The sequence below is a fragment of the Mercurialis annua genome, linkage group LG3 (assembly GCF_937616625.2).
Source record: "Mercurialis annua linkage group LG3, ddMerAnnu1.2, whole genome shotgun sequence".
Taxonomy (NCBI): domain Eukaryota; kingdom Viridiplantae; phylum Streptophyta; class Magnoliopsida; order Malpighiales; family Euphorbiaceae; genus Mercurialis; species Mercurialis annua.
Window position 1 is genome coordinate 13,022,254 of NC_065572.1, and position 20,156 is coordinate 13,042,409.

Below are 20,156 nucleotides of genomic sequence, written 5' to 3' on the forward strand. Positions count from 1 at the left end.
TCAGGAACTTTCCAGGCGAAGCACTGAATGTTTGGAGGCAAATTAAGTTTCCAAAAGACTTTCCAATTCACCCCGTTGCAACTGGAAGATCGAGGAGGATGCCGAGTGCTATATGAAGTGGCTACCACTAAGTAATGATCCCAGCTTTTATGGTAGTTATAAATCAACTTGTCCTTAAACTCTGTTTCACTGATATGAGGACTCAAAATAGAAGCGGCTTCTCGTGAAGGAAAAAAGGACGTAACCAACAGGGGTGGAATTAGGGAGGGTCGAGGAGGGTCGGCCGACCCTCCTCGCCGAAAAAAATACATTTTTGAATTATTTTTCTCGTAGTGGCGGTTTTTTCCCTGTAGGGACGGTTAAAACCGCCCCTAAAACTGCAAATGTACACATTTTCAGCGTATTACAACCATTTGGTTTTTTTCTAAATAGCCGAACGTAAAAAATTCGACCCTCCTAAATTGGAGTCTTTGTTCCGCCATTGGTACCTAATGATGTAGTTCAGGTGTTAGTCGGTCTTTCATTAAGATCAGAGCCCTAATTAAATTGCATTAGAGTAGTGCTTAATATTTGAGATCCTGAGCGATCATAGCCTTTTTGTTTCTTGTTTTAGTTAAGACAAAACAATAACATTTTGTCCGCTAACCCATGCTAACAACTAACATAGAATGGTTCTATCTCTGTTAAAAAAAGTTGATTATATTCAATTTTAAATTTTGAATTTTGCTGGTATGTTTGAATTTTGTTGGCATTTTGTATTTTGCTAGTAGCTTTTCGTCCTCTACTAGGGAATACTCATCTAGATTGATGAGCTGGGTGCCACTGATGGTGGCCTGGAGTTGTTCGATCTTCTTTGCCAGGTCCTGATAGGATTCAGATTGTATTGGGTCCTAATTTTTGGGCTTCTCATTCTCAGCTTCCGCTTTCAGCTGTTCTTCATACATCGCATTAGTGAACAAATTCAGGTTGGCTCTTTCCCTTCTGAACTTTCTTCCAGACTCGTCATTTCCTGCCGCTTCTGTTGTCTGGTCATCCGTAGTATTCTGCTCATTGTTTTGGCCACCCAGCTGAGCCCTTATAATGTTCTCGAACCACTTTTTCAGATCTTCGTTCTATTGCTTGACGGAATCCATGACCTCCCCATTCATCTGGTTGAGTTGGCCTTGAGTGATAGGAGTCCCCGTGTTCATTTCAGACATGTTGATGAAGCTGGCTGATCGAGAGAATATGTTGGAGGTTCTTTTGGAACCAGAGTTGTCGAGTCGGTCGCAGACTAATTTAGCTTGCTATGCTGGTGTGAGAGGCGTTGCTGGTAACTTGGGAGGGCTCTCAGCTCTGAATAGTCTTCCTGATCGTCTTTGTTAGAGAGCAGTAGGGCGAGTAATTCTGGTGGTTGTATCCACAAGGGGTTAGTATGTGATTTCTAGATGCATGAGATGCAGATGCATGAGATGCAGGGTTAGTTTTGAATACATATCATGTAGCAAGTTTGGCACATAGAATATTTTGATATCACAGAGACACGTTGTTCCTTCCAACCTTATTTCTCCCACACACGTGTTCTGGGTGAGGTTTATTCCTAGGTGTTTCGGTCTGGACCCTTGCATCGCAATGCAAGAGTCGGTGTTCCTGCAAACAGCTCCCTTCTAGCAATTCTAAAGCAGATAGACAGCATTTGTAGGTGTAATGACTCTAAATCCCTTTCTGGAAGGAGTTTGAAAACATGTAGGGTGGACATGGAAGTCCGTTTTAAATTTTGGAATTTGATTTATCCTTGCGGCTGTATCTAGCAAAAGGAGTTTTCACTAGACTGGTTATTGGAGGTTTGATTAAGAAAAGGTGTATCACTTAATCAGATTTGTTTCTTTTAAGTCTGGCCTAACTGGATGTTTTGGAAATCTGGTTTTGAAACTGGAAAATTTGTTAGGCCGGACCTAAGACTAAGATTGAAGTAGTAGTTTTTGAAATATTGGATTTAGAATCATTACATTGACAGTCATGCCTCAAGTACAATCATTATACTGGGTTGATCCTAGAGGGCAGTGTCTAAGCTGGAATGCATGTGGGCTGAGTCATTGGGTTTTGGTAGTAACCGGTTTAAGGCTCCCACAGACAGATATACCTTTGATAGGTCTCATCATTCACGAGTACAAACAATCGAGGTACTGGGCTATGAGTGATACTACTCTGCATAATACGTTCTGGGCAGTGGAGTGCAAAGCCAGAGCATGAGAGCAGCTATGAGTATCGGGGCTGGATAGGGACTCCTAGAGAGTAGGTGAGAAGAGAAATTTCTAATACAATGCAACAGGTGTAAATATGTCTGGAAAATAAATCTGGTGATTGATAAGGCGCAAGCCATGCATTTTAGGTCCATGTCAACCGTTTTTGAAAACAATTCTGAAAACATTTTTATGTTTATGTTTTAAAAACAGTTGATTTTTAATCCCCATTGGAGTCGCCACTGTGAGCTGAGCGGGGTTCGGGGGCCGCTCGCCCAAGGCTTATGACTGACTTCTCGATCTGGAAATGGTTTGAAAAATGGAGTCGCCACCTAGTTCAACTAGGAAATTCCTTTTAACCGACTAGATAGCCTTACTCGCCTCCGGTAAGACTATCGTGCATCAGACCAAAGACTAGGGTTCGTGGACCTCCCCGAGACTTTTGTGCTTGGCTTATCGGTTACCGACTTTATTTACTGGACATATTCGTATTATATCTCATCTCAACAGTATATGCATTTCACATGATATGAAAGCTGTAAATGAATGGTGATGAAAGCTGTAAACACGTTTGACGCACATATGACTCGATCTGGACTAGCATTTGGGGCAAGTAGCATATACTCCTAAGCATACATCTAACCTTAGAGGTTTCTAACAAATAGCATAAGTCTGGCTGGTCTTTATTGATTAAATGCACAAAGCCTAAAACCGGATGTATAAATGTGATTGATTGATTTTATTAGGCGAGTTTTGAAAAACCTATACAACCGTTACTTCATTTTCGTATTAGTCCTACGATATCTAGGTGATGGGAAGGAATTGTATTAATGGGCCAATTTTAGGTGATTAGTCATTTAACCAGTTATTATTTGATTTGGATGCTTTTGGAAAGCAATAAATAATGCTAGCATGCTCAGGGGCAGTTGGATATACATACAAGGTTTAGAGATACTTTTAAACCTCGTTGACTTTGAGTGCCTGGCACTCGCGCGAGTTTTGACCATCGGTCTGGTCAGAATAGGCTTTCAGTCGAATCATGAGAGTTGTGCATCTCGTCGATCCGGTTCTACTGGTTTGATCCAGAGTCGATTTTAGAGTTTGGGTTAGACCGGAATCGGCTCTGGAAGTTGCTGATTTGCTGGGCCTCGGGCTTGTGGGACCGGTTTATACACTATGTTACATGTTTGGACTTCTGAGTCAGTTTTACATTTGGTTTGACCCGTTAAATTACAGAATATTAAACTACATTGAATTATCTACGTCTGGGTTCAAACTGAACCGGATTTGGAGTCCGGATGTGCCCGGAAAAGCGTCTAAAAGTTTGGATCGAAGTCTGGAAGATCTGAAAAACGAGTCTGGGAGGTTGAGAACGGAGCCGGCAGTTTAAGGGGGCGCTGCCGCCAGTTTGTTGGGGGGGTGCTGCCGGTTGCGGCGGCGGCAATTCATCGGCAACAGTTCCGGGATTTTATTTTGCTTCGTTCTCACTCGTTTTAGCTCCGGTTTTCATGCAAAAGTAGTTAAAACTGCATAAAATCAAACAAGGAATCCAAAAAATACATTATCAGAGTGTTTAAATCTCATCTAGACGAATTTAATTTTCTGGGCAGCAACTATTTTAGGGTTTCTTTAGGGCAAAACTAGCTAAAATACACCTAGAAACATGCATTCTAAGGTGTCTAATTGATGGTTTTCTGGTTTTGAACATTAAAAACAGCTAATTATAGTGATTAACATGCTTTTTCATCAAAATTTATGACAGTTTATGGAAAGCGCCGAATTGGTTATTTATAGCTATTTTAATGGAAAAATTAACAAAATAATCTAAACATGCAACCTATGCATAATTACAACAATTATGGCAATCATATATGCAATATTTATGGAAAAATCAAAAGAATAATGAGGGTCCTCAGAAGTACCGTTCTGAGTCCTTGGCTCCTTTATTGGCGAAGTGGATGCGGAATCCAGCTTTGAATCTGTGCAGGGCTTGCGTTCTTGGAGAATCAAAGCGTATTAGGTGTTTTCAGGACTGGATTTTGTGTGTGTCTGTGTATGGACGAATTTTCTGGTCTATTTTTAATGTTTGTGTGCCACCTTTAGCCAGGCTGGCTTAAGACTGTATTTATATAGTCTAATTTGGTCTAGGGTTAGCTTATGTGTATTTATAGGTTCGTCCTAGTTATAGTTTGGTTAAGGGTTGAAGAAGTGTTAAGTGATAAGTCTATATGTATTTAGGATTAGGTTTTAATTAATTAAATAGGATTTTTATTCTAATTTTCGGATTTTGATTTGCTAGCTAAATAAAAAGGTGCTAAAAGTCTATTTCTGTGCCTTAAAGTGTAAAAAAGGGCTACTAAAGTCCTATGGGTTTGGTCATGGTCAATTCCAGTCCATAAAACTTGCAAATTGGCCCATATACTTCTAAGACATTGCAATTAGTCCAATTTCTAGACTTAGATTACAATATCTTTAGATTTTTATGGGCTATTTATGCCTAATAAAGTTTTAATCCTCCAAGTTTGCAGTTGTGCACAGATTATGCCTGCTTAGATTCCAGCAAGCAAATTGAAAGCTCGTCACCCAGACAGATTTCTCCGGAAGTCATTATTGGACGCTTCAGCTCCTCGTCAGTTTTTACCTGTCCGAAAAGTAGGTGTCTATAGGGGTTGTCAGAATATCCACACAGTGAACCCAACTAGCTGCCAAGGTGGTTTATACCTTTTTTGGAAGAATGAGACGAACTAGACATCCAGTTAGTCAATGATTTCTGTATTATATGGTCTCTAACATATAATAATGGAGAGCAATCTAATATTATATTATGTCATTTAAATTCTAAGCATAGTATTAAGAAGAGTCAGGTTCATCTTTTGTATTCTCTCCAAGCTCAGCTGCTAAAAACTTTTTACTCATAGGGGATTTTAATGAAATAGTGCATCCCACTGAAAAATTGGGAGGGAACCCCTACACCCACCATAGTCATGATTCGTTACCACATTTTCTCCATTCCTTGTCTCTGAAAGACTTAGGTTTCTTGGGTAATCCTTATACTTGGTGCAATAGAAGAGATCCCTCATTCACCATTCAAGAACGGATAGACAGAGCTTGAGCTTTGGCTAAATCACTTCCCTAATGCACAGGTTCACCACCTCTAGGATTTAGGCTCAGACCACAAGCCTATCCTGCTAACCTCCCATATTCAGAGTCCTAAAAAGGCACGAAAATGCATATTTGACAAAAGATGGATTGAGTCTGAGGAGGTTAAGCATATTATAAATACAGGATGGCAGAAATGTGTTCGAGGAAGCGACATGTTTCAAATTCACATTAAGTAGAAGAACATCAGACACCAGCTACATAATTTGGGATCCAAGAATCATACCAATGCCAAAGCATCTATCATCAGTCTGACCAAGGTCATTGATGCAGCAAAAAATGGAATAGGATCATATGCATCATGGGACACAGTGAGAACTGGAAACATAATTATCCAAAGCTCACTCTCAGGAAGAAGCATTCTAGGCTCAGAAAGCTCGAATTAACTGGCTCAAAGAAGGAGACAGGAACTCAAAATTGTTCCACTCAAAAACCACACAGCGAAACAGTAGCAATGGTATATAGGGATTACTATCCTCAAGGAAAGATTGGGAAACTAACCCTACTGCTGTAGCTTCTATTATTAGTGAGCATTTCAGAGACATCTTTAGAACCAGTCACACCAACAACCAACATGAATTCCTGGCAACATTTCCACCGAAGGTCACTGACATCATGAATCAACAATAAATTGCTCCCATATTAAACCATGAGGTGAGGAATGTCGTGTTTAGTATTAACCCTTTAAAGGCCCTAGGATCATATGGCTTTACAGGTCTGTTCTATCAGCAGTACTGGAATATAATTGGCACAAACATTACTAAGGCAATTCAAAGTTTCTTCAGGAGAGGTAAAATGATGGGAAGCATGAACCATACTAGCCTGGCCCTTATTCCCAAAATTCAGCAACCTCAAACAGTCTCAGATTTCAGACCAATAAGCCTTTGTACAGTCTTCTAAAAAATAATCTCCAAGATCATTACTCAAAGATTAGAAAGTGTATTGCCCAAAATTATGAAATACTCTCAGAATGCATTTGTAAAAGGACGCTCGATTGCAGATAACATTCTTTTAACTCATGAACTTATGCATTACTTAAAGACTAAGAAAGAGGGAGGAAAAGCTTATATGGCATTCAAGCTGGACACAAGCAAAGCTTATGATAGAGTGGAATACCTAGAACTGATTCTCCAAACGTGGGGCTTTTGTCCAACTTTCGTTGTTGGATCATCGAATGCGTTAAATCTGTGTCATACTCATTCATAATCAATGGCTAGCCACATGATTATTTTAAGCCTCAGAGGGGAATTAGACAGGGAGACCCTCTATCCTCTCTCTTATTTGTTCTCTGTGTTGAAGGGCTATCCCACAACCTCCTGGAAGCATCTAACAGGAAAATTTTTGAGGAATACAAATCAACAGGAGATGTCCGAAGATAATACACATTTTCTTTGCTGACGACTCAATCATTTTCTCAGACATCACAGATAGGTCAGTTCATACCATTAAATTTGTCTTGAATAAATATGCAAGAGCCAGTGGTTAATATCCATAAATCGGCAGTATTTGTTAGTAGGAATTGCAAACAGCAACAAACAAAGGCAATCTGTGTTCAATTGGGGGTCCAACTTATTATTGAGGAGAGCTTTTACCTTGGACACCCTGTTTATATAATGAAATCCAAGCAAACCTCATTTGGATACATTTTAACAAGAATTCAGGCGAAGCTCAACTCTTGGGAGGGCAAACTACTATCATCAGCAGGTAAAGACATTATGCTAAAGGCTGTAATATCTGCGCTTCTAGTCTACTGCATGATGTGCTTCAAACTTCCTTAATGTTATGCAAAAAAATAAACAGTCTTACGGCTAGATTCCTTCTGGGAGCCTTTTGGGATACGAAAAAGATTCATTGGGTAGCATGGTTAAAAATTTGCAAAAGAAAGTTGGAGGGAGGATTGAGACTGAGAGATTTTGGGGCCTTCAACCAATTTATGTTGCAAAGAAGGTATTTCGTATTACCGGAGACCCTAATTCACTATTATTCAGAACTATCTAGGGAAAATACTTCCACAACAATCCCATTTTAAACGCAAGGAAGGGGCAAAACCTCTCGTGGGGATTGTAGAGCCTACTAAATGGAATTCAACTCCTGAAAAGTGGAGTGAGATGGCAAGTGGAAAATGACCACTCATTCAGAACATTGTCAGATCCTTGGATACCAACCAATTACCCTTTCATTCCAGCGCTGAAAGCAAATGTCAATTCCTCAAGAGTTCCCAAGCAGTGAAGGACCTGTTAAAGGAGGAAGGGCGACACTGGAACGAACAACTTCTTAAAGAACTCTTCATTCCACAAGATATGGAGGCCATATTGGGCATACCCCTGCCAGTTTTCCCTCATCGTTATATTTTAATCTGGCATCATAACCAATCGGGCATCTATTCCTCAAAAAGTGGATATCATGTTTCTAGAAGCAGGAGATCGACAGGTTAAGAAACTATCACAAACCAGATGACTGAAAAAGATTGGATATTTCTCTGATCACTGGAAATCCCAAACAAAATCAAAACATTCATTTGGAGAGCTATTCTAAATGGATTGCCAACAGGTCAGACACTGGCAATTCGCTCATTTGGGGATGGCAATTACACGAGATGTGGAGCAAAAGAAACGTTTCACCACCTTCTTTTTTTTGCAATGCCCGGTAGCTCAAAAAGTATGGTTTGGGTCCAGGCTGGGGCTAAGATCGGAGGTTTTGACAGATATGCCATTTGTGGACACTTGGTTGAAGTTGCTCGACGAGATGATGACTAAAGAAACTATAGAACCAATAATAGTCCAATTTTCTTACCTGCTTTGGGGCATCTGGAAATTTAGAAATTCATTAGTTTCAAGAAAGAAGAACGGCTTGTGGAAATCACTATTCTAAACGCAGAAGCACTCTCTAAGGAATTTTTAGCAGCCGATTCACCTAGTAATGATCAAGAAGAAGATGAGCAACATAATGGCCAAGATAGGGGGCTATCAGATATAGGGAATTCAGACAACATAGAAGGAATAATCTCCATTCAAGTTGATGCGGGCATTCATCAGTGGCTAAAATTTGGATCGATTGCGTGCGTAGCAAGAAATTCTAAGGGCACGCGAATTGGTTCCTTCTTGGCAATATATAAGCACATTTGGGACCTAGGAATATTGGAATTCGTAGCTCTACGAGACGCCAATCGGTCAAAAGATTGGAGAAAAGTTATATTTGAAGGCGATGCCATTCAAGTTTCCAAAGCGTTTGCTTCTGAGCATTGCACAGTAGCTAAATGTTTTTGAATTTGTAAGGATATATGGTATGCGAAATCGTCTTTCGAATTTTGTAAAGTCAAGTTCGTCGGAAGAAAAAACATCAAAGAAGCTCATAATCTGGCTCAGACTGCAAAGGCTAGATTCATTCAATTTTCCTCCACACCAACAGTTATGTAATTTATATCTTTATGCTATTATCTCTACCTTGGAAAAAAAACCTAATTTATGATTTCTTGCAATTAACCTAATTATCAAATGCATAGCTAATATATTAGTCAACTAAAGTTGTATATTGGACCAAAGACCTAGAAGCTATGGTTGGCTTGGCCATGAAGAAAACAGGTTGAATTATTTTTAATTAAATAGTTCTGTTAAAGACATCTATATTATAATAGTTAACTAGTTGATTCGTTAAGATACAGATGATTCAAATATTATACAGATACAAATAATTCTATTCAATAAGATGATTAAGACTATAACATGTATTTAATTTGGTTAATTATACACATAATTTTTGTATAAATATGTCATGGCATACGACAGTGAATCTGTGATGATTGGAGTTAACAATGTGCATTTGTAATTAAACAATTTATAAATTCAAAAAGATAATAATGCTCAATTATTCATAAAAAAAACGCTTAGCTTTTTTAATATATCTAATGATGATGATTATATAGCAGATTTTGTGGGTGAGTAAAATAACCCTTTTATACTACTCTAGCTGTTTTCTAATAATTGTTTTTAAAAGAATGTTGTTCAAAATATATTATCTAATTACATTTGGTTGATCGATCTATTCGATTCTTTCTTTTTTTTGATAATTGGAGAGAGGAAGCGCTCAGATTATGAATTTTAGTTTTTTTTACATTATTTGTATTATTTTTTAGATAAAATTACTTTATTAATCAAATTATGCGTAAGACATACAACTAGTTATAAATAATTGTAAAATTTAAATACAATTCTTGAAGAGAGTGTATAGTTTAAGGACGGTTAGTGTAGTTACAAAATATAATAACTATTTAAAAGATGATATTGTCATATTATAAAGATGGTTTTTTTCTTCCAGATATTAAGTTATTTATTAGATTCTTGGTTAGGGAGGCATAAAATTTAAACGTTAGTGATTTGGTCAGCATAACATTTGTGACTTTGTGTAATGTAATAATATCTAGTGAAGGGTCACTGTTCTTATGTTGATTTTTTTTCCCTCAATGTTTTTTTTTATTTGGTGACGAGGACTTACTTTACTGAGCCGAAATTCAATATTATCGTCAAACCCCGGGATTAGTATGTCTAAATTCTTACAAAAAATATATATATACAGATTTTCTTGGGTTGAGATTATCAATCCAAATGATTCATAATTTCATATCATATTTCATATGCTTGATCGACCTCTCTAGCAATACAAATTTAGAATTCTTCCTACATCCTAAAGTGACTACTGCCAAAAACAAATTAACCATAACAGGGAGATCACTGTATATTTTGACATTACAATTTTGTATTTCTGATGTACTATGAACCGTGATAGAAACAAAAATGTTAAAACGGAAATGCCAAAACGTGAAACGGAGTAACAATATTTTTAATAAGAATAGACTATAATAATAGAGTTAAGATTATAATAAGCATTTTCGGAAATGAAAATAAATACCAAAACGAGAAGTCGATAGAGAAATTTCCGTGCAACATACCTCATGTATAACACAGGTGATGCCTTTTTGTTTTTTTGTACATTAAATCTCCTGCAGTAGTGATGATAAGTCTTGCTCTACACACATTTATATACATCCAAGATCTAAGTTCTACATATCCAACATAAATATACAAGGAAAGCTATCTTCTTCCTATAAGCTTCTCTGACTTAACTTTTCCTGCAGGCGATGCATTTTCATCCTAACCCCGGTCGGTAACTCGCTGCAAGTCTCAGGTTCCGAGCCTTCTGATCGCCGGATTTGTATTATGTCATGGATCATTGGTCGAAAACGAGACTGAAATGCTCTGTAGGAAAAGTAAGGCACCAGAGTAGTAATAACAACTAGGAGAGTGACAATCCAATAAAGAGGGCTTGGAGCACAAGCTTCCAGAAACACTCTAAATGCTGTTGTAGACACTATAGGTGAAAGGAAACCATATATTACCAGAAATATATACCAAAAAGCTATGCTTCCCCAAATGAAAAAATGCTGCATCCAAGTGAAGTAGTTGATCGAAAGTGCCATTTGGCAATTTACGGACCATGCTACGCATGTATACATTGTAGCCCCGAGAATCTCAAAGTCAACCACTTGACCGTCTCTTCGAAAAGCTTGATAATTTATGGATCTGGTGGTGAAGAAGAAGATAATTACAGATGTAAGGACCCCATTAAACATCCAACCGAAAATCCGCGGCCAGCTGAAGAGGATGTTCTGCACTCCCTCTTGATATAATAATGGATACTGTAAGTGAGATGGCATGCATTAGTGGAATAGTCTTTACTTTAAATTAAGCCACATTTTCTGTATATGAAGTTCAATGTTAACATTTTCTCAAGGCTTGAAGAAAACTAAATGCCATAAGGCGCATATTCTTTCTGGAAACAGGAATTGCATGTTAGGGGAAAACAAAAGCAGGAATCACCAATTCAATTTTTAAAAGTAATGTAATGCTAAAGCAGACTAAATTGTAAAGGCAGGTGGTAATTTGAGGGAAAAGTAACGGACAGACGTATCACGTATGCAATTGGTGTAACCGAAAAATGTTATTTACATTGTTCTGTCTTCCGATGTCGATTACATGGGGTGATAAGCTCTATCGATTGATTTATGATTCAGATTATTTATGTGGTTTCATTAATAAAGTTCTGTGGTTGCATACCTTTAGGCAAAGCCTTGCAGAGACATCCTGATCAAAAACCCCGAGAGCAATTACAGGAAGTGAAGTGAAGAAGACATTGTAGAATGACATGTACCAATCATTATAAGCAGGCTGGCCAGAGAAAGAAGTGTAGGCCTCGTACCAAAATAAAGTAAATCCAAATGCTAGATTTTTGTAGAAGAAATAGCATATCTACATCACAAAACCGATATACCACTATGAGTGCTTAAAGTTCAATTCCACGTTTATCAAGATTTGAGAATCGATTTGAAGAAGTACTGCACAAAAGCCGTAAAAAATGATGCAAATTTAGAGAGAATGCAATAGTATAGAAAGAAATATTTTACCATCATCGCTATTCGCCTGTAACACCAGTGGCCATGCACCAGCAATAGACGTTCCAGAAAGCAGAATTGCGCTATTGCAAAATCACTTGCCATCACAGCCTAAAGCCAAAAAAAGAGATAATCACCATTGCTAAAGCTTATTATGGGAAATAATTTCCTCAGAACAGAAGTGAACTGTTAGATCATAAACAAACTAGTGAAAAAGACGATTCTCCTACATAGTTCTTATCCAAATACACACTAACCTGCATTCCTTCAGCACCACTGATCCCAACTCCAATATCAGCCTCCTGAAGCATGCCAACATCATTTGCTCCGTCACCGATTGCCAGTGTTGTTTTACCTGTTTCCATTTTTACCAATCTTGTGACCTGCATGTCTTCTATATTTCTATTAGATTATTGTCAGTGCAGTTACAATCTCAAATATGATTGCATAAAATAGATAAACATGAGATGAAAACCTACAAGGGCTTTATGTTTTGGAGTAGACCGACAGCATATTACAGAAGCACAACCAAGTGCAAGCTCCAAAAATTTCTTTTCTAGACTGTTGTCTAATGCAATAGCCAAGGCCTTTCCATCAATCACTAAACCAAACGCAGTAGAGCTTTCTTTACTAAGTTGAGATTTTCCACCGCTTATTTGCTCCCTCACGCTTTCATGAGAAGCCTAGAGTGAAAAAAAGTTCCATACATTTCACACCGTGAAATGAATTAATAAATAAAACCACGAGCTCTGAGATTGTGTACCTTATGAATGGCCTCCTTATCCCCTTGTTTTTCCAAAGCTTCGATATCTGGAGAATCCAGAGTGATAATAATCTGCTTCATGTCCTGTCTCAGCAGACTACAAGCATACCTGTAAGTACTTCATTAGTTATGGTGTGGATAGTTCAGGATAGTCATTTACCAAAGAGTTGGTACCATACCCAATATTCACTGCTGTTTCCATCTTGTCACCTGTTAAGACCCATATTTTAACACCAGCCTTTGCAAATGTCTCAATACACTCGGGAACCTGAAATGATAGAAAAAATGAAATCCTTAAAAACTATCAGAATAAGACTCCTGCATATTGAAAAGGGTTCGGTCTCTAATTTTGGTTTCCATGGGTTCAGCTTCAAGTCAGCATAAAACCCAACAGCATTCAAAAGGATGGCACAAACAAAATGGTTTGCGTGAAGTGAGTTGGGACTATTACAGCTAAGAAACTAACACTGAGAATTCTTGCATATTCTGATCAGGAAAAAAGAGAAGTTCAATACATACACCCTTTTGCAGTTTGTCCTCAACAGCTGTAGAACCAAGAAGAATTAAATCCCTTTCAAGTTTGTCAGCCATTTCATCTATCAATACATCTCGGTCTTCAGTTACTGTTGCTTTGGCCTTTGAAAATCCTTTTTCCCATATTCCATACTCATCTTTATGAAGTTCACGACATGCAATTACCAAGGTCCGCAAACCAGCCTCAGCATATCTTTTGATATGCTCCTTGGTTTTTGCCTCAAATAACCGTCCATCTCTTGAAAGCCTTTCAAACATCACACTGCATATAGAGGCAAAGAAATGTAAACATGATTTTAGTTGATCAAATCACAACTTCGCAAGCCACGAGGTTTCTCTGCATCGGGATTCAAACCTGTCTGCTCCTTTGGAAAGGAGTAACAGCTTGTTCTCGTCATTTTTCACAACCACAGACATTCTTTTGCGAGAACTACTGAATTCTAGAACTTGGAGAAGCTTGTATGTTCTGTAATAGTAGATAACAACTCACATCAAAATTTTGATTACATGAAAAATAAGGGGAAGAGGGTTTTTATGTTGTATAAAATCTTGAGGATCACTGATGAATACCATTATTATTAAACAGAATGCTATATTTTCACCATATACTAATGCTCTAATCATATGCGGAAGTGGTTAGATTTTGATTACTGTTTCCTAATTAATGTTTTAATTCTAACGTAGAACTATAAGAAAATTAAGGATATTTTTTTGCGAGAAATACTGTTCCCCATACTCATAAGAGAAATACTCTTCCTCGTACTCACAACCACAGACATTCTTTTGCAAAAAATACTGTTTGTTGCATTTGCGAACGTGCAGATGTTTCCGGTATCTCATAAATAGTGTTTTTGTTAAAAGGAGGTAAAGTTTAAAACAAACATCAAAAAATGCATATGGACAGTATAGATGGTGTGTAAACAAAGGTCAAACAGTGTCTTCATACCTTAAATGCAATGGAACTTACAGTTATCATCAAAATGTTCAGCAGCTTAAAAGGACATGAAGTTTAAAACAAGAAGCAATAGACCATGATTAAAATATTTGGTAAAAAAGGCAAAGAAAGGCAGTAGAATCCTGAAAACTCACCTTTTGACATTTTTACCAGTCGCAGGGTCTAATTCATGCAATGAGATACTTGATTGCGTCCTTTCACACAGCTCGAAACCAACTTCCCGTGCAGCTATGACGAAGGCTGCTTCATCTGGTGACTCAGCTTCATAAAAAACTTCACCAGATTCTTCATCTTTTTCAGGGACTGCAGTATGGCAAATGGCTAAAACCTGAAAGAACTTCTGTATGACATCTGAATGAGGCTCGTTAGTCCATTGACCATTCATTATACGTTCATCTCTGAAATTGAAGCCCTTGATTGATTTTCCTGGGTAACCTGTATTCCCATTATTATCAGGTTGATCAGTTGCAGCATCATCAGTTTCTAGGGGTCTGTCGCCTCTTCTCTTTGCTAAAGCCCTTTCTACTTCTGTCATACCACGGCCATAAGCACTCCCTGCTATTGAACATTTCACAAACTCCATTGAATTACAGGTCAAAGTACCAGTTTTGTCAGATAGTACAGTATCAACCTGTCCAAGTTCCTCATTCAAATTAGATGTGCGTGCATGCGCAGGCCTATCAGTTTCCTCATAGTACATGTGCTGATCTTGGTTAATGAATATGCTTTGGAGCACCTTTACAATTTCGATGGACACATAGAGGGATATCGGGATCAAATACCCATAAAGCATGAGTCCTGTCAAGAAATGGAAAAATGCAGCAAGAGACGCTCTTTGAGGGTCATAAAACACAGTTGTTGCATCCGGTCGAAGATACCACCTTCGGAACTCTCCACCACTTAGATCTTTTTTAGTTTCAATTCCAAAAAATAGAGAGCCAACAAATGATATCAAAATCAAAGTACTGAAGAGGATATAGATTATCTTGTCCATTTTTCTCTCAATCTTACTTCTCTTAGAAGGGGGATCCACAGCATTTTGCATCACTTTTGTGTCATGCCCAGTGAAAATAACAACACCGTATATATAATCAGTGTTCTTGAGCTTGGAATCTCTCAAAAGAATTTGCTGCAATGAAAGTGGGTACTGGTTTCCATCATAATGCAAAGTTCCAACAAAGGAATAAAGATTTTCATTTGGGTCCTCACACTTGACCACAGCTTGAAAATTCTTGAAGGATTCTTCATCACGTAGATTGGACGTCACCTCCAACGCATGCTTCAGTTTTAAATTAGTCTCTCCATCGAGATTCATGGTTTCCACATAGCAGATACCGTCTTCATAGCTTGATGAAAGCAAAAGCAAATCAGCTGGAAAATAAGCATCCTTGGAAACCTTAACGAGGTCACCAACTCGGAGATTCTTCCATCTGGTCTTATTAAAAGTGTGATTTTTTCCATACACTATGGTCTTTCTATTGTTGGCTTCTATATCCTGAAACCATTCAAACCTCAATCTGTCATCTATGAATTCAAGGGGGAAATCCTTGACTATTGAGAGGAATAATTGTGGAAAGTAATATATGTAGAAGCCTAGACGAATCAGCGTAAGCATGCTTGACTCGTGAGGGAACTCAGGTTACATATTAGACTGTTAAAATGAAATTTTAGCTCTAAAGAGAATATGATCCTACAGCAAAGCATTCAGAAATTGCTTTTCGAGATTGTTAAATATGTGCTATATATACTTGTATATTGACACGACATATCTATGTTCCGGTAACATGAATTTCTAGCCCTAGTCACAGGTACATCAATTTACTTTCAACCAATGGTAGTGTATCTACATTGAACATTCAAATTATATAGAAACTCATAAAACAAAATTCAAATACAGACTAACAATGACAAAATCCAGAAGAAAAAATGAAACTAGTGCAAGCAAAAGAAAAGGTGATTACCTGCTTTCTTCGCCTCCAATCTTCCACACCTTCTTTAGCCATAGTAGCTCCAACGACTACTATCAAAGGCGCGAGAATGCTGGACGCTGTATACGGAGCTAATGGACTAAACGAAACACAAGCTACAACTAAAAAATAAAGATTTGCAACTCGTCTAAACTGCTCAAACAAAGACTTGGGTAGAAAATTAACGGCCGTATACTTGGTAGTAGATACATAATTCCCCCTATAATCGAGCTGAATAGCCTCTGGATTATCAGGATCATTGCAATACACCACCCTAGAGTAACCTTTTTGCCCAATTTGACCATGATCCTCTCTAAATGAAGATTTACAACACGAAAACGAATAGAGCTTGCTAAAATGTAAGCCTCTCCTAGTCATTTTTGTGGGATACAATCAAACATATATCTTCAATTATGCTAGTAAAAATTAAAGACCAATTAAAGTTTCCAATCCCATCATCTTATCTCTTGCACTAAAACAATCACAACACTTGGCCAACTATATGAACAAAAAAAACACAATATGCCCTTTATCTTAAATTGCAATTATAATGAATCCCAAAAGCAAAAAATATAAAAAAAAAATCCAAAAACAATGGCTTAATTCTTTACTTAAACTAAACCAAACTGTAAAGTTGACACTTTGATAACCAAACAAAGACTTAAATGCTATCAACCATGCTAAAAATTCAAACTTTTTAGCTACCCAATACACAAAACTTCAATCACAAGATCAAAACATCAACATCAACATCAAAACTCCTTCATTTAATCACTAACCAACAAAATAAAAAGCTCAAAAATTAAATATACAAGTACTTAAAAAAAATTACTACAAAACATTTAAACATGGAATATAGTTTGAGTTGTCAACAGTTTAAGTGTTACTGCAAGAATTCCTTACTTTTAATGTAAGCTTTTGAGATACCAAAGCTTGGTATAATGTAAATTTGTAATGCATTCATTTTTTTTTATTTTTTTTGGAGTGAGTTTTGGTTTTGCCGCTACAATAAGCAAAAGGTGATCAAAGAAGCTGATAATTGAAAACGGTGTCGGATGGGGTGATTCTAGTATTTAATAGTGTGATCTATGGGAAAAGATTTGAAAGATTTTGGATAAATGTGTAGAATGGACACGTGGATAATGACAGTAAAAGGGCAGTGTTTCATTTCATCTGCCTCTCTTGGATTTTTGTTCCACTTTTGTCTTCTTCATTCTTCAAGAATGTCATATACTCCCTACGGTTTATAATATTTATCGAATTTGAAAAATTTTCTTAATCCATAATATCTATCATTATTTTTCCATGTTTGCCTCTCATTAATTTATTGAAAGAATACAATAAACAAATAAAAATGATAATTATAAATGTAAACAAGTTTCAATATGGGGTTAATTTAGTAAAAGTGTTTACAAATTAAGACATATTAATTGTTCTCTTAGTTATTGTGCCAAAACTAAATGCGACAAATATTATGGACAGGAGGGAGTATAACAATGATACTTTCTTCTATGTTATTTTTTTTTTGAAATTACTTCTATATTTTTTTAAAGCAAATTATAATAAAGCTCTCATATATGTCATAAATTTTTATTTTTATTTTTATTTTAAAAAAAAAAATTAAATGATAAAAAAAATTATTTTTATTTGTGTCAATAATTTAATTCTTTCGTCCATATAGCATTAATCAACAGAGTTAAAGGACTAAATTATAAAAAAAAATCAAAAAAACAATATAATCTTCCATTTTAATTTTTGTCAACGATTTCGTCTCTTATGTTTGAAAATTAATTTATCCATAAATTTTTTAACTCATTGACTTACCAAAAATAAATAGAGGGACTACTCTGTTGAAGATAACAAAAGTAAGAAACCATATCATTTGATTTTTCAAATAGGAAAGATCAAAGTGAAAATTATGACATATATCGGAAATTTTAGCGTAATTTACTCTTATTTTTATTTAAAATTCACTATTTATTATATTATAAAAATAATTAGTCAAAATATTTAATAAAAGTTATAACAAAACAAAAAAAAATATTAAAAAATTAATATTATATTTCTTAAATAGTGTAAAAATGGTAAATTGAACAACATTTTGGGTCGGAGAAAATAATTTTTTATCTTTGCTATTGAATTATATACTCTCTTTCATCGATACAAATTTGAAAATAAATATTAAAATTAAAATTTCCTCTATCTAGAACAAACAAATTAATTTGTAAAAAGATATCATATTTATTTTGAATTTATGATAATAAGTGATTCAGATAATAAATGATTGTGTATAATTTAAAAGAAAAAAAGAAGCTATTTAATTCAGGACAAATGGTGTATCTTTTAAAGAAAAACAGTAAAAAGTATTAAAAGTGTAAGAGTTCTTTTGAAATAAATATATATTAAAGTTATGTAGACTTATTTATAATTTGTAATTTTTATGTTTGAAATAAATAAGAGAAAATAACAAGAAACCCATAAAAAGAGCTTCTATTTTCACACAATACTTTTTTTCTTATACAGTTTACTTCCTTACCTATTTTATTACAACCTTACAATTTTTCTCTAATACTTTTCATCAGCACCATCTTTCTAAATACCCACACCTATAGTTAATTCTTTCTTCATCGTCATCTTTCCAAACCCACACCCATATAGTAAATCATGCTTAGCAGTGAAAAGAAAGAATTAAATCCTCATAATTTCTCCTAAATTTTTACTGCACCAACACTGTACAGATTCAAAAAAAAAATAGTTAACATTTTAAAAAAAATCGGCTTTTGTTAACTCGGATTATTTTATCTAATGATGAAGACCGTAAGAAAAAGATCAAGAATCATCCACTGATGATTTTATGGGAAGAAGACATTGGCGATGTGTCTGGCCGTTGTTACCGATGAAGGGATGAACCGGTTGTTGCCGTTGAAAAAGTGGTTGCCGGTGAAGACTAAAACCCGCAAGTTTAGCTAAGTTAGTACTGCAATTTAATGGATTCTAGTGGAACCCATTAACAAAATTTGAAAATTAATAAAATTTTAGAGACAAAATAGTGTACGGAAACAAAAATATAGAACAAACTTCATATTTTCAGCTCTATTTTCTCTGAGTTTCAAGAAAAACTCCTTTGTGTTCGATTTTTAGCAAGCAAAAAATTAAACAGTGAAGGTCTGATCTCTTAGGCAGCTATGCTAAACAAATTGTAGTTTCGATACATATTTGGATACATATACGATACATCTCCGATACATAATTGATACATCCCTGATATATAATTTAGATCGTTCAGACATTTTTTTTTATTTTTTTATCGATTTAATTAAATCTACCGACTAATTCAATCGGTTTGTTATTATATTTTAAAAAATGGATACATCTCTGATACATCTCTGATACATATTTTATTGAATTCTAATCGACTATATTTAATTGTAATTCGAATATATTTTTAATACATCTCCGATACACAATTTATACATGATAGATACATATTTGATACATTGATCGAATGAACTGACTAATTCGATTGGTTCGTTTTTATATTGAGAAAAACTTATAAACATATATGTAATAATACTAATTAAAATGAATTTTTCTAGTGCTTATTGATTTCTAATCGACTATATTTAATTGCAATTTGAATATATTATTAATACATCTCTAATACACAATTTATACATGATAGATACATATTTGATACATTAATTGAATTAACTGACTAATTCGATTGATTCGTTTTTATATATAAGAAAGCTTATAATTAGTATTATTATATTTATTGTTTTTTATATATATTTGATCGGTTTGTTTTCATGATTTGACTGAAAGCCCAAGGTGGAAGAAAGGAAAAAAAGAGTATAAGTACAAAATATTCGATAAATATTTGATACATCTCCGATATATATTTAATGCATCTCGGATGCATACGTGATACATTTTCGATATATAATAATACGTGATATTTATAAAAAAAATATTAAACATGATACATAATTCGATTGGTTCGTTTTTATATTTTAAAAAGCTTATAAACATATATGTAATAATACTAATTAAAATGAAATAATTATTTCATTTTAATTAGTATTATTATATTTATTGTTTTGTTTATACT

The 20,156-nt window shown here is 35.5% G+C and overlaps 1 protein-coding gene across 3 annotated transcripts; it reads right to left on the reverse strand.

Annotated features, from left to right (window-relative positions):
* Positions 1 to 10,279: 10,279 nt before the first annotated feature.
* LOC126673487 (probable phospholipid-transporting ATPase 8) lies at positions 10,280 to 17,053 on the reverse strand. Of its 3 annotated transcripts, none has more exons than XM_050367649.2 (11): positions 16,040 to 17,052; positions 14,213 to 15,573; positions 13,479 to 13,589; positions 13,109 to 13,385; positions 12,769 to 12,857; positions 12,590 to 12,686; positions 12,306 to 12,509; positions 12,084 to 12,209; positions 11,839 to 11,937; positions 11,492 to 11,683; positions 10,280 to 11,073 (listed from the first exon to the last, which is right to left on the reverse strand). In XM_050367649.2, the coding sequence occupies exons 1-11, from the start codon at positions 16,421 to 16,423 to the stop codon at positions 10,480 to 10,482; spliced, it is 3,534 nt and encodes a 1,177-aa protein (XP_050223606.1). In that variant the 5' UTR covers positions 16,424 to 17,052; the 3' UTR covers positions 10,280 to 10,479. The 3 variants fall into 3 exon arrangements, with proteins under 3 accessions (XP_050223606.1, XP_050223605.1, XP_055961095.1); XM_050367648.2 differs by having other exon boundaries at positions 12,590 to 12,698; positions 16,040 to 17,049; XM_056105120.1 differs by having other exon boundaries at positions 10,804 to 10,957; positions 12,590 to 12,698; positions 16,040 to 17,053.
* Positions 17,054 to 20,156: the final 3,103 nt, after the last annotated feature.

Coding starts and splice junctions, on each gene's coding strand:
- LOC126673487 (XM_050367648.2), bottom strand. CDS start 16,423: ATGACTAGGAGAGGCTTACATTTTAGCAAGCTCTATTCGTTTTCGTGT. Junction 13,386..13,478: donor CTTTCCAAAGGAGCAGACAG/GTTTGAATCCCG, acceptor CTCTATATGCAG/TGTGATGTTTGAAAGGCTTT. Junction 12,210..12,305: donor CTCCAAAACATAAAGCCCTT/GTAGGTTTTCAT, acceptor GAAGACATGCAG/GTCACAAGATTGGTAAAAAT.